The sequence below is a fragment of the Solanum stenotomum genome, chromosome 6 (genome assembly GCF_019186545.1).
Source record: "Solanum stenotomum isolate F172 chromosome 6, ASM1918654v1, whole genome shotgun sequence".
In the NCBI taxonomy this organism is placed as follows: Eukaryota; Viridiplantae; Streptophyta; class Magnoliopsida; order Solanales; family Solanaceae; genus Solanum; species Solanum stenotomum.
The window spans coordinates 59,603,578-59,617,793 of NC_064287.1; the positions used below are offsets into that span (position 1 = coordinate 59,603,578).

General features: G+C 27.6%; 2 protein-coding genes across 2 annotated transcripts; both read right to left on the reverse strand.

Annotated features, from left to right (window-relative positions):
• Positions 1-5,493: 5,493 nt before the first annotated feature.
• LOC125867932 (uncharacterized) lies at positions 5,494-6,429 on the reverse strand. Its single transcript, XM_049548520.1, has one exon. It carries the CDS (start codon positions 6,365-6,367, stop codon positions 5,684-5,686), a length of 684 nt encoding a protein of 227 aa, XP_049404477.1. The 5' UTR covers positions 6,368-6,429; the 3' UTR covers positions 5,494-5,683.
• A 4,123-nt stretch (positions 6,430-10,552) lies between these two features.
• LOC125867923 (glucan endo-1,3-beta-glucosidase-like) lies at positions 10,553-13,270 on the reverse strand. The gene is made up of 4 exons (XM_049548510.1): positions 12,191-13,270; positions 11,889-11,910; positions 11,224-11,514; positions 10,553-10,581 (listed from the first exon to the last, which is right to left on the reverse strand). The coding sequence occupies exons 1-4, from the start codon at positions 13,268-13,270 to the stop codon at positions 10,553-10,555; spliced, it is 1,422 nt and encodes a 473-aa protein (XP_049404467.1).
• Between the last annotated feature and the right edge of the window lie 946 nt (positions 13,271-14,216).

Genomic DNA, 14,216 nt, shown 5'->3' on the forward strand with positions numbered 1-14,216 from the left:
TTTTATTCTTAAGCATTGAAGGTTATTATAAGTGGTTTGTAGAGAAATTTTCATTTNTAGGGTGCTTCATGTATCAATCTACCTTCTTCTTCATTTTTTAAAGATCATTGATTATTTATCGAAAACACTCTCTGCCCTTATTTGTGTATATCTTGTTATTTTTATATATCACACTTGTGAAGTTACACGGGATATGTTGTTATTGTTTTTGTGTCATCCATTATTTATTTCTTATAGTAGCATTCTTTGATCTCACCTAATGCAAACTCAAATTTCTTTGATCTAATCTGATGCAAACTCAAATTAATCGAATTTTAATATGAATATCGAACACCAATAACAAATCAAAAATGTAGATTTTTGATCCCTTGTGGAGTCCCACCCCTATGAAACATCCCAATTCATATACAACTAACAAAAAAAAGTTGGTTTCTATTGGAGGGACCTTCTCAAGAAATGATTAAAGATAAAGGTAGCTAGAGTGAACAATTGAAAATAAAAATTAAAAAATTGAAGTTGTGAACTTTTAAAATTCATTTTCTATCTTTACACTTTAGTGTTTTGTGGGTACAACATAAAGTTATGAAGAGTTGGCATATGCTGTCCTTTGTTACATGATTCATTATCTCCTTCTAGCCAACTTTTCCTCACTATCTAATTATTCATTATCATCATCAAGGTCACATCCTTTTCATCAATCCATTACTTGGTGTTTTTATTTTTTATTCTATAGTTATAAAATAAGGTAACAATGTGGGTAGAGGTGACAAAATCATTTTTTTAAGTGATTTATATTGTTTGTTCAGGTTTGAACTGTTTGATTATGATCTGTTTGTTGACTTAATCCTATAAGTTGAATTTGAAATGACCTAATAAATTATTAGGTCAAAACATATCAAAATAATGTAACTCAACTTATCAAAGTGCTTACATTAGTACACTTATTTTTCAAAGAAGCAAAATAAAGGGGTTGAGGGGTTTGGTTGGGTCATATTAGGCGAGTTGAGTTATGACATATTATTTAATCGATTCAAGTAATCTTGAACGGGCTGGATCATGATTTGTTTGTTGGTTTGACAGTAAAAATTAGGTGGCCTGGCTAAAAGTTGAGTCGGCAATCTAAGTTTATCTTTTGTTTTAAATGTAATTAGAGAATTTTCACTTTTTAATATGAAAATACAAATTAAGTAAAGATATACCTAGCTAAAATACGGTTTGAAACTTCGACAAATGAAATTTCACCACAATGTATTGGAGTTTCGAAGCTTTAACAAGTGAAATTCCACCACAATATGTTGGAGTTCATAAATTTGTTGGAGCTTCAAACTCCCTTTACCAATTCAAACTCTAGGAATAATTCATCGAGTTCAATTTCCAGTAAAAAAATTATATTTTAATTAAAAGTATTTTTGGCGAATTTTATACTACTAACTAAATAACTAAAACACTGTCTAAAATTTAATATAATATCCAAAAATTAACTAATTGTCAATCTATCCCATATTAACATATTTTAATCCGTTCAAATTTAATTCAATCTGTCATTAGCCACCTCTAAATTTTGGGGAAAATGACCATGTGGAGATGTGTTTACTATCATGCCCTACTTCTTGATGTAGATATTACATAACTACATATTAATAACACCTATATATAGTTGCCTTCAATATAGGCAATTTTTCCACCAACTAAAAGGTTGTAATAAGGGAAACTGCATGGGACATGCAAGCACGAAATAGTTATTGAAGAAAGAGAACATTGGCTTATAAAAATATGTCAGTCCAGCAGATTGCTTTCGCCGTTGATATTTTTTTCGTTGTTGATGTTCTTTTTTATTCCTATGTATTTCACCATTGTATTAGAAATTCTCTCTGCCTCTACCGTACTCCATCTTGGTAGAATTCACCATCGTATGCTTGATCACAATTACTAGTAATTCCGATTTATTTATTTTTATTTTTTTATATTTATTTTAAAATTTTACTCCCTCCAACTCATGTTAGTCATCATATCTATTAGAAAATCCAGATATAATTAATTATTTATTTCCACCAACTCAGTAAATATGGTAATCCTTTTGTCCCTTTTTACTTGTCCCTGTTTACTTGTCATTATTGACAAATCAAGAAAGACAATTTTTCTTTACCTTTTATACCCTCAATTTATTTAGAAAGTTAATTTTCTGGAAAAAAGAAGACCCTCTTTAATGAGTTAATTGATTTTGGAATTCTATCAATTAAGAGGGGTAAAATGGCAAACTCAACATGTCAATTATTATTTTCTTAAGAGGCGTGTCAAGTCAAAAAATGGACAAGTAAATAAAGACAGAAAAAGTAAAAAGAAAGTAGTATTAAATAGAGGTAAAAAAAATAAATAGAATCAATTTAGTCAAATCACTCTTTTATTTTTTAAAAGACACGTAAAAAAAACATGACAATTAAAATAACACAAAGTATGTAGTACTCCCTCCGTCCCATTTTATATGATGTACTTTGATTTGGCACAAACTTTAAGAAAAATGAAAAGACTTTTAAAACTTGTGGTCCAAAATGAATGATAGAAATTTGTGTGGTTGTAAATCATTTCATTAAGGGTAAAAAAGACATTTTATAGGCAAATTGTTACTTAAAATAGAAATGTGTCATTCTTTTTGGGACTGACTAAAAAGGAAAGTAAGTCATATAAATTGGGACAGAGGGAGTAATAAAGTTCACATGAACAACCTGATTATTAATCACATGAATGAGAGTAAAGTTCACGTTAATTGAATGACAGAAAGAAAGAAAAAAACAGCAAATTAAATTTCATAAATTTGGTCTTTGTTCATAAAGTTTAATATATACTCTTATTTAATAATTGTTCAAGACATTATTATAAATCAGCAAATTAAATTAATGACAGAATGCACATTTCCATCATAGTATTTTGTCTCCTTGATGTGCATTAATTTTGGTGGCAAGAAGTCATATTAATAGGCTACTAGCTAATAACACTTCAATGTAACTAACCATCTATTCAAGATCGAGGCGGATCTAAATTTAAAATTTATGAATTTTGATTATAATTTAAATTAATATATATGTATATATATTTAACAAAAATATTAATATATTTATAGAATTTGTGTAGATTAAGCACATTTCTAAGTTTATGTGGACTATGAACAATATATTTGATCCACCTTTGTTGATGAACGACATAAAAGATAATTATAAATAAACTTTTATGAATAAATATGAATTGGTTATCATTAGAAATGATATTAAGCAGTTATAATAGATCAGATCATGTTAATAGCATAAGGTGTTTAGTCTTACAAGTACAACAGAAAAATAATAGAAATTATTGATGCAAAAACATACTTTAATCTCAAAAATTGCAGAGGAAAACAATATAATATAAATTTCTTGCTCTTTGGGGTGCCTTCATCGTCGAAAAACATGTACTAATATGTATAGACGATTCGTTTAGATCATAAACTAGCACAAAAAAAATAAATATAAGGAAAAAAAATAAGAAAATGATTTCTACAATATTTTCTTAATTTTTTTGTGGGAAAGCACATGAAAATGAATTATATAATTTAAGCATTCTTTTTAGAATGTTCAATAATTTAAGCAATTATGTTCATTCATGAGCTGGATCTTAAAATAGTCAACTTTTTCATATGTTAGGAAAAAATCAAAATAATTTAAAATGACATTAAAGAATCAAAACAATTGTTTTCATCCTCAATTTTTGAACTCTTAACTCTGTCACATTCAATCTATTCATTATATTGAAATAATCTCTATATAATAAAAATAGAGTATAAAAGATTTCCACAAAAAATTAAACAAATCCCTCTTCATATCTATAATATATTTTCAAGTCAACAAAAGAAGAAAAAAAAATATGAAATGAACTCCTCATCCAATACAAGCTAAGTATCATTAAGGTATAAATAATAAAATTTTGAACTCAATAATATAATTTCAAATTCAAACTTATAATATGTAAGTTTAAATTCTGAATTCACTTTTATCGCAAATTAACTTAGAGGAAACCTTTATTCTTAGGCCTTGAAGGTTATTATAAGTGATTCGTAGAGGAATTTTCATCCACTCAACTGATCAAGTCAACTATTTAATTATTAAGAAATTTTTTTATTTGATTCTTATGATATTTAACTAGACATATCTTACCGTTAATTAATTGCAATATGCACTACAAATTCTATTTACTGGTGAAGATTTTTTTTTTTTTTACATAATTATTAATTATTTTACTACTTATTACTCATATGTTATTATTATTCCAAAAATAATTTTGATATATCAAACTTCCTACATCAAAGACTAAAACCATACACTTTAATTAACTAAAAATAAATATGTTTAGTTGAATATCACTAGACTAAAATTGAAATTTACCTATAGTTGAGAAACTAACCATTTAGACATAATTTTTTATTTATTCTTTTCAAAATATATTTTTAAAATTATTAGTTGATTATACACTAGAACAAATTTTTGGTTAATTTTTGAAAATGTCTTTCCACACACAAAATTTCAACTCTTTTTCAAAAAAAAAATATATTTTTAAACATAACTTTAATTTTTTTTTAAAAAAATCACTTAATTCAATTTCCACAATTGTTTTTTCTTCAAGTGTCAACCAACTCTATACCCAAACACAAAAGTAAACATACATATACACAAGTTCGAGCAAAAAGTTATTAAATTCTCGAAAATTTATATTGTCCCAAACTTATAAAAGCAAATTACAAGTATATTTTTTCACAATAACACTAAGCTCAAAAACCTTCAAAATATAATGAATAATCAATTACAATACATATAAACTTATTACCTAAAAAAATAAAATTACACTAACAATATATTTAATTATCAAAAGCAACTTTGAGAAATGATAATTCAAAACCAATATTGCTCGAACTCTTCAAAATTGTCGAAGGATACATATCAAAATTTCGTAACATTTTTGAATAATCCAAGCAACACAGACGAGAATTGAGAAGTGATGATTCAGAACCTATATTACTCGAACTCTTCAAATTTATCAACAGGTACATATCAGAATCCAACAACATTTTTCTCAACTAGTACATATCAGAATCTCGAAACATTTTCGAAAAATCCAAGCAACACAGACGAAAACTAAGAAATGATGATTCAGAACCTATATTGCTCGAACTCTTCAAAATTTTCAACAAGTACATATCAGAATCTCGCAACCTTATCGAAAAATCCAAGCAACATAGACAAGAATCGATAAAATGATGATTCAGAACCTATATTACTCGAACTCTTCAAATTTATCAATCAAAATCCCGCAATATTTTTGAATAATCCAAACAAAAATTGAGAAATGATAATTCAAAATCGATATTACTCGGACTCTTCAAAATTATCAACAAGTACATATCAGAATCCCACTACATTTTCAAATAATCCGAACAACGTAAAATGAAACTGAGAAATTATGATTCAGAACCTATTGTTACTCGAACTCTTCAAAATTATCAACATATACATATCATCCCACCGGATTACTAACATTTTAAAATAATCCGAACAACACAAAAGGGAACTGAGAAATGATGATTCAGAACCTATATTACTGGGTTATCAACATTTTTGAATAATCCGAGCAACGACGGAGAAGAAGACGAAGAAGAAGACTAATGAGCTATTCCCATTTGTTGAATCTCAGGTGGATAATTGATACTTCTCTGATTCGGCATAGCTAACATAGCAGTATGATCGAAGAAATCTTTGAGTGCAACAACCGATTGCAAAATCAATTTCAGATCTTCAGCACAAGTAAACCCTAAATCCCCAATTCTTCTTACAGCATAAACATAAAAAGTTATACATCCTTTCCTAAACTTAAATCTCGCCATTTCAGTACCTGTTAAACCTCGAATCATCTTCTTATTCACTTCACCTAACGGAATCTCCACCGGCCAAACCCGGTCGATTTCCGATTTCATTTTCTCCGATTCGAAAACAAACAAAACCACCTTCGATTTCTTCGTTCCGAGACCCAATGTTAGTGTATGCCAAGCATGATGAGCTAAGATTGTGAAATTTGTGGGTAAATAAGCTGTAGTTGAAGTGAAACTGTAGTTTTTGGTTGTTGTTGACGGCGGAGAAAGGGAGAGGATACGGAGGAGTTCTAATGGCCGTGCACGGCGGATTGTGAAGGATTTAACGATGAATTGACCGCCGAATCGAAGACCTTTAACATCGGAAATGGGTTTAAAAGTGAAATCTGAAGTGGGTTTTGGAGATTCATCATTTGGGTGTTTGTGTTTTTGCTTCTTGATTTTCTCTTTCTCTTTAAGCTTTTGCTTTTCTCCCATGGAAGATGAAGATGATAGAGGAAAATGAGAAGAACACAATATTTAGCTTTTGATAATTTTATTAAAACTATAGTATATAAAAATATTTTTATATATAATATGTAATGATGATAACAAGTAAAGTGAATACCACTTAGCATAAATTCCAGGTTTATTTTTGTACTAATTTATTTCATTACATTAATGGTTGGTTGTCTTTTTCTTTTCTATGAGATTCGATTAATCTAAATTCATTTTAAGAACTATAATTTCTGGACATATAAGTTTTGCGTAAAATAAAATAATAATGATATATTTAATATAATTTTATTGATAAAATGTGTATCGATAGACTATTTTCGATAGATGTACGGTTTAGACAAAGGGCATCATACTTTGCATGAATTCCATGTTATCTTTGAGCTAAATTAATCATTTTATGAGTGATTTTATGTGCCTGCTTGGATTGAGTTATTTGAGGTGCTTTTAAGTTAAACTAATTTTAAAGAAATTTTATAGTGTTTAGATAAAATTAAAAAATGCTTATAAACAATTTGTTTTTAAGTTAAATCAATAAAAATAAGTCAAAAGTCATAAATTCGAATTTTTAACTTATACTTTTTGACTTTTTAATTATAAAGACAAAAATCAATTCAAACCAGCTCTATATTAGTATTTCGTATGCGGCTTTTAAAATTTGATTAATTTAAATTTTTGCTGAAAATATTTACGTATAACACACATTTTTTCGATTTAAATCCGAAATTTAATTTAAAAATGAAATACGTAATACTTACATATTATAATCTTTAGGGTGATTTTGTCCTTGGACATTTTTTTTCTTGAAAAGATTTGTTTTCTCTTTATTTTGTCTAGATAAAGTTGTAGCCTCACAATTATGATTTATGCCACTTCTTTTGTCCTTTTTTTCTTTAGAAATTTGAATTCTTTTATTTTATATGCTCAATATTATTATTAGTATTTATAATAATAATATCTGAGCTAGTTTGTGAACATTTTTATTTTATTTATGTGATATCTAATTTTTATCTGTATTGACTAAATAAATATTTTACACTAAATGACTAAAATATAAGTACATAAAAAGAGATTAATTTTTCTTAAGATTGAAATATTGATTTTCTTATAACTTTTACCAACACCATTGACTATTAGGCCAAATCTATACAATTATTAATTTACGCAGAGTCCAAGAGAAGTCACATCTATTTTTTGTTTATTATATTTTATTTATATTGCCTTTATTTTTCTACTGAGAATATTCTTAAAGTCCAATGTACTGTTTAAGTAAATAAAATAAATAATAACTTGGAAATGTGCACACATGTTGAACCTGTCATATGATTTTAAAATATTTTATAAAAAATCAAAAATTAATTTGAACATTTTCTTTTCTCTTTTTCTTTCTATAAACATGTAAATATTGGGTAACATCAATATTATGCATATGACAAAAAAAATTTATGAGGAAAGCAAATGACCTGAGTCGAAGTCATAATTGAACATAATACTTATATAAAATCGAGTCTTTGATAACAAGAATGGTCCTAACACACTATAAGGTATTCTTAAAGATAATTGAAATCAATTATTTGATAATCCTAAAAATAAGGCAAATAATCTTGGTTTTTTTTTCACAACAGATTAAATTGGGTTAATTATTTTCAAGTTATGGTGAAGTAATTTAAACTTCAAGTGAAAACATAAAAAAGTAAAGCTTATGATTATTATGGAGTAAATTTGGGACAAAGAATTTAATTACTTCCAATCTTTCTCCTATTCTTAATTTATCAATTTCAGAATTTATCTAAATAAAAAAACCAATATATATATTAGTAGACATAATTCACGATTATCAACACAATAAAATGATTAAAAATATTCTTATTACTTTACTCTTTCAACCCTGTTTGCTCACATGATTACCAAAATACATCTTTATTGAAGGAAACACAATAATAAGAATTATGATGCTAGATTTATGGTAAAGTATGGTTCGTTTCGGCTTAACAAATCTCACAAATTTGCTTCTTGAGAAACATGTCATTATCAGACTCAAAAACCGGCATACTGTATATTATATAACTAACATTATATTGTATATCGATCGTCATTTTCTTCTTCAATTTTAATGTAGGATTCACATGACGCTTACATTAGTCCTTTTTATTGGACAAAGGTACACGTATTAAAAAAATAACTTAAAATCATTTTGTAACGTCACGTATTCGAATTATAACACGTATTTTAACCATGGTTGTCCATAGAAACTTTTCTTACTATCTTACTAAATGTATGAAAAGAAATAATTTTACTTCAAAGTGATAAAAGAAAAGAAAGAAAAGGGAAAATAATTACTTAATTTGTGTGGTTCTTCTTGTTGAGGGATAAGGTTTTTGACATCTACTTATTTTTGTGACAACAAAAAAGTCTTATAAATTAAGTTTGTTTGTGCTCAAATGCACCATATACTTCAATCATGTAAAGGGGATGGCAATAAAGAAAAAACAAAATAAAATCAATGAATTCTTTGTCTATGTAAAAAATAATTATGAGCAAACATTTATATTTTTATTATTATGAACATATGGTTCTTCTCGTCCAGGTGTACGTAGTTTGCATCTTTATAAATATATATTTATTTTTTCAAAATTTCTGACTCCGTTACTACGTAGATAACACCAATATATACTAAAGGGTGGGTGACTACTATTGCTCTCGTGATTTGTATAGTTATTATATTTCCCTCAATCATCATTCATTCATGAATTTTTGGCAAATTCTTGTCTTTATTATACATACTTAGATTTTATTTTTTAAAGTCTTCAAATGTACATCTCGTGATGTTTTAGCCAAATAATATAAAATTTTGTTCTTATTTGAGACAAATAATATGATGTACTAAATATATTTTTGTCTTGGAAAAATGTATGTGATAATTTTTTTGTGGGCCAAAAATTGTTTCCCAGTGTAGCTTAACGACAAATTTTCATTTTCCCTATGTATTAGTAATATTTTTCTAATCTCGAATCTCCTAGAATTTAGCTATCATTTATTTCTTCATTTTTTTAAAAAAAAGTCATAGAGTTGAAAAAAATCACTTTTTTTTTTTTTTTGGGTAAGGTCAGCACTAAAATTATTATTAATCGCTTCGCCAACAAAATTGTTTATATATCCTTAGAGCGAATTTACGATGTTTAATAGTTTGGTTAAAATGTAACATTCATGGCATAGGATGAATCGATAAAAGTTTTACTTTTGCTTGTTGATCAAAACGAAGAATCGACAAGTTTGAACAAAGCTAGAAGTACGATAAAAAAATTGATCGATATTCAGTGATTTTAGCTTAAATTGTGTACTTATGTTAAAAAATAAATAAAATATATACATATATTAAATTTAAACCCACTTATTAACATGAAGTCGACATTTCAAAATTTAAAAATCATCCCCTAGGTCAGCTTCTAGGCTAGCAAGCTTAACAAGAAAAGACGCACACGATATTATAAACAAATCTCATGATCAAAATAGGGTACAACAAATTAATTTGACTCTAACTAATATAACAAGAAAACAATTAAAATGTCTTATCAAGTCTCTATTATTTCTTTAATTATGCATCTAATTAATTAAATACTTTATCTAATTATCAAATCAATATTCACGTCAATCAAAGTTTCATCTATTTGCATGATTATACGTTCCATTTGCGCATTTTAGACGGAAAGCAAAACTAATTATTGGTTAATCCTTTAGCTAATTAATTATACGTCTTTCCTTTCCCACATTCTTTTTTACTAGTCCAATATTGATTTTGTACGTTAAAAAATTATTTAAGCGTTTATTTAAGTCCTTATACAATTATGATTATAGAGTACACCATAATAATATATTCACTAAAATCTAACAACTCAGGTCTGAGAAGTAATGTGTACGTTGTCTTACCCTTATCTTATGAGGTAGATAAATGTTTTCGATAGATCATGAGCTTAAATATAACATAAAAAACAAGAAGGAAAAGAGAATATCACAAGCAATAAATACATATATCATATGTTAGCTACTAATAAAAAAACTAATTGTGTCAAAACTTTTTATTTGTCAATTACTTAATTAATGTGTCAAAACTAATCCTTGAAGTATTAATTAGTAGCTACAAAATCTTCCTTTGCCAGCTATAAAACTTCAAGATAGATACTTGCATGTACCATAACCTGGAAAATTACAAAACAAATAAAAGAAAAAACATCATTAAATCTTCAAAAGAAAAATTGTTCCAACTATATTATAAAGGAAAAAATATAGAATCTAATTTATAAATACAATATAAAGAATCCACGTTGTACTATCAGTGTATCGTAATATGTTGTAGTAATAAGCTACTCGTCTTATTTTTTAACATTATAGTTTATATACAAGTTATGATTATCTTTAAAGTGATGTAACTGTAAGGGCGGATCTAGAAGACGGGTTACGAATATACGTGAACTCAATACTTTTTATATGAAATTTACTAAATAACTATAAATATTTGACTATAAAATCTATTATTATGACAATATTAATTTGAAGTCATTGTAGAAATCCGTATATTTTAAATCTTGAATTCGCCTCGATTCTAATAGCATAAAATTCTTTTGCACTCAAGAACAGTGGCGAAATCAGAAGTTTTACTGAGAGTGTTCAAGAATTAACATACATGTACGAGAAGTAATCTATGACCAATATACTTTGTATAATTTTCTATGTATACATTATAATTTTTTTGACGATAGGTATTCAACTGAACAACTCTTCACTATATGTGACTACGCTACTGTTCGAAAATTAAACTAAAAAATGATTCAAATACTTACTTGGATCAGCAAAGATTATGACACCAGATCCCAAAAAATCACAATTAAAGTCATTTTTGCCCTTGATTTGATAGTAAGAATTCATAACAAAGGCTGCATGAGACCTAACAGTATTTGGGCCAAAACATGGGCCTCCAGCTTGAACTGGGCCACAATCCACACCTTGATTAGTGCAGGCCCAATCTAAATTGGCCTGCAATTGTGCATCTGTAGCATCTTCTTTGGGCCTGCAGAATTTCCGGCCCATTAAATCTGCAGGCTTTGGAAGAGGATGGGCCGGGAGTCTTGGGCCTGATGGTTGTGGCTGTATACATCAAAGTTTTAAAAATTTGTTAGTAAGCAAAGACGGAGTCATAATTTAAACTTTACGAGCTCGAATTTCTCATTTGATTTATTAGGTTAAAGATAATTATCTATACTTATGTTTTTTAATTTTTTTTTAACACATATATAAGAGTTTTCATGTGAATTGCAACCAAATTATATGTAACTATAGTGTATAAGGGTGTTTTCGGAATAGAGAAAATATTTTTCTATTTTCTCATGTTCGGTTCGGCAAAATTTTAAAAAAATATTTCTCTAGGAAAATGACTTCACTAGTAGGAACAAGGAAAAATAAGTTTCAGAAGTGATATTTTACACTGATTGTGTCATTCCAATCGTACCCTCCCCCCCCTCCCCCCCACCCTGCATCCTCTATCCCAACCACCCACCCACCCTACCTCTCATAAATTCATTTTATCTATATATTAAACACAAGAAAATAAGTAAAAGACAGGGGAAGGGGGAATGAGATTCGGTCCCTCACCACAAGTAAGGGACGGGGGACACTCAATCAACTGAGCAACTATCACACCCTAATAAGCAACTTAGTTACTTTTACTGTAAAATAATATTTTTTTTCGTATCGAATGCAACCCAAGTGATGAAAAAGCATATGTATATATCAAGAATATATGAAACTTACCTTAGGTGGCATGGGCATTGGCAATGGCAATGTCTCTCCTTTCATAATTCCAATATCATAAACTTGAGTAAAATCAGGCCTAAATAATCCAAAATTCCTTTCAGAAGCATTACCTTTTTTAATATTTTCATTAAACAAACTAAAAATATATATCTCAATTTTCCTATTTGGCATTAATGGTGTCCCCTCACTAGAAAAATATTTCCTAATTAATCCTCTATTATAAGAAATTGCATTTTCTACACCACATTTTTTTTCAAAATTTTCTCCTAAAGAAGACCATCCTGTTTCAGAAACCATAATTTCCACATCTTCATAACCAATTTTTTTCATTGAAATATAAACAGCATCTAATATCATATCAAACATATTTGTGTATAATTTCTTAGTAAATCTATCGAAAATGCCTTTATTCTGTCTAAATAAAATAAAATTGACTTGTTTTGGGTCGTAAACAAAATATGGATATGGATTTACCATAAAAGGTCCGTTTGTTTCGCGTAAAAATTGTAACATTGGTACTAAAATACTATGATCCCAACCATGTCTAAATTTTACCGTACTTGGAATTTTTGATTTTGAAAGAATTCCTAAAGCATTTGGTGTTGATACTTTAATTGTATTAATTCCACATTGAATTAATGCTTGATAAAATGTTTTCATAGCTTGAACTAATTTCATGTATATTTCTTGTTTTTCTAAAAGAATAACTTCATTTCCAATAGCAATAATATCAATTTTGGTTTGTGGGAAAAAAGGTTTAATATTTGCCTCCACATAACTTTTAGCATAACCTATGTCCAACATTTTGGGAATTTCACCGTTCGGGACTGTGACAGTAACTGAGATGTTTGTATTGGCAAATGCACGTATGATATCTAGATTCATATCAAAAATTTTGATTTTATCGATTATGGTTTTGTTTTTGATGAATTGAGCGACCTGGGATGGTGAAGGTAGGTTGTTTCCAAGGGTGCCATAGTTAACACCTATGGAAGAAACAATAGAAAAATATTGAAAAAAAATGAATGAAATGATCAAGAAAGAAAAGAATGGAGATGTTTTTGTAAACATCTCCATTCGGGTTTTTTTTCTCGATGGTTACTAGTAAAGAAATAATCGAAAAATTAAAAAAAAACAAGGATAATTTATAGAAGTGAATAAATAATGAATGGTATATATGTATATATATGCATGGTTTTGCGTTAAATGCGAATTTAGATTAACGAATGGAATAGATGGAATTCTTGCTTAGGAAAAAAATTGTAGGATTAGATAAAATAACTCTCATAATCATGTCACTTATAAATTAATTTCAGTTAAATTTTTGTAAATAAATATTTTAATTAATAACTAGCTAAAATGATATTGGGATTTAATTAATATACGAAAAACATGTAAATATTCTCATAGGTTGATTCATTTACCTCTTATAGTTATTTGGAGTGAAAATAATATGTTTCTGAAAATAAAAAGTAAAAAATGTAGAGGTACCGAATAAATTATTATTTATTTATTCAATATTTTTTAACTTCATCCACCCTACTTTATTTATTCAATATTTTTTAACTTCATCCACCCTACTTTTCCCTAATTTTTGTATTTTCAAAAAGAATTGACTTTACTTTTCTAAAGCTTTGTAATTTCTAATAAAGAAATTTCTAATTAACATATAATACCAATGGTATTTATTTCTTTCGTTTAATTAAGACTATTAAGAAACTTAAATTTTTACTTTTTTATAAAGCTTATAAAACACGTACATAGTTGATGGTTGGAATCCCTTCACCCTGAATCAAAATATTTGAATTTGAGTGTTGAATATAGAATAAAAATATCTTGTTTGGAGCGTCACCTTCATAAATAGGCTATGCGATGCACTAATTTGAATTAGTCGAGGTCTCATGGAAAACCAAAAAACACATGGAGATTTATGGGAGCCAATTTTTTTAAAAAAATTTTAAATAAATAAATTGAGAAATGCTCAGTTAATAAGTTTTAAGTTCCAATTATCCAAGGTAGGAGG

What these genes read in the sequence shown, in the direction of transcription:
- LOC125867932 (XM_049548520.1), bottom strand. Translation starts at nt 6,367, where the DNA reads ATGGGAGAAAAGCAAAAGCTTAAAGAGAAAGAGAAAATCAAGAAGCAA.
- LOC125867923 (XM_049548510.1), bottom strand. Translation starts at nt 13,270, where the DNA reads ATGGAGATGTTTACAAAAACATCTCCATTCTTTTCTTTCTTGATCATT. An exon ending in TGGGGGGGAGGGGGGGGAGG is followed by an intron (nt 11,515 to 11,888) that starts GTACGATTGGAA and finishes CACAACCATCAG; the next exon opens with GCCCAAGACTCCCGGCCCAT. An exon ending in CATAATCTTTGCTGATCCAA is followed by an intron (nt 10,582 to 11,223) that starts GTAAGTATTTGA and finishes GTAATTTTCCAG; the next exon opens with GTTATGGTACATGCAAGTAT.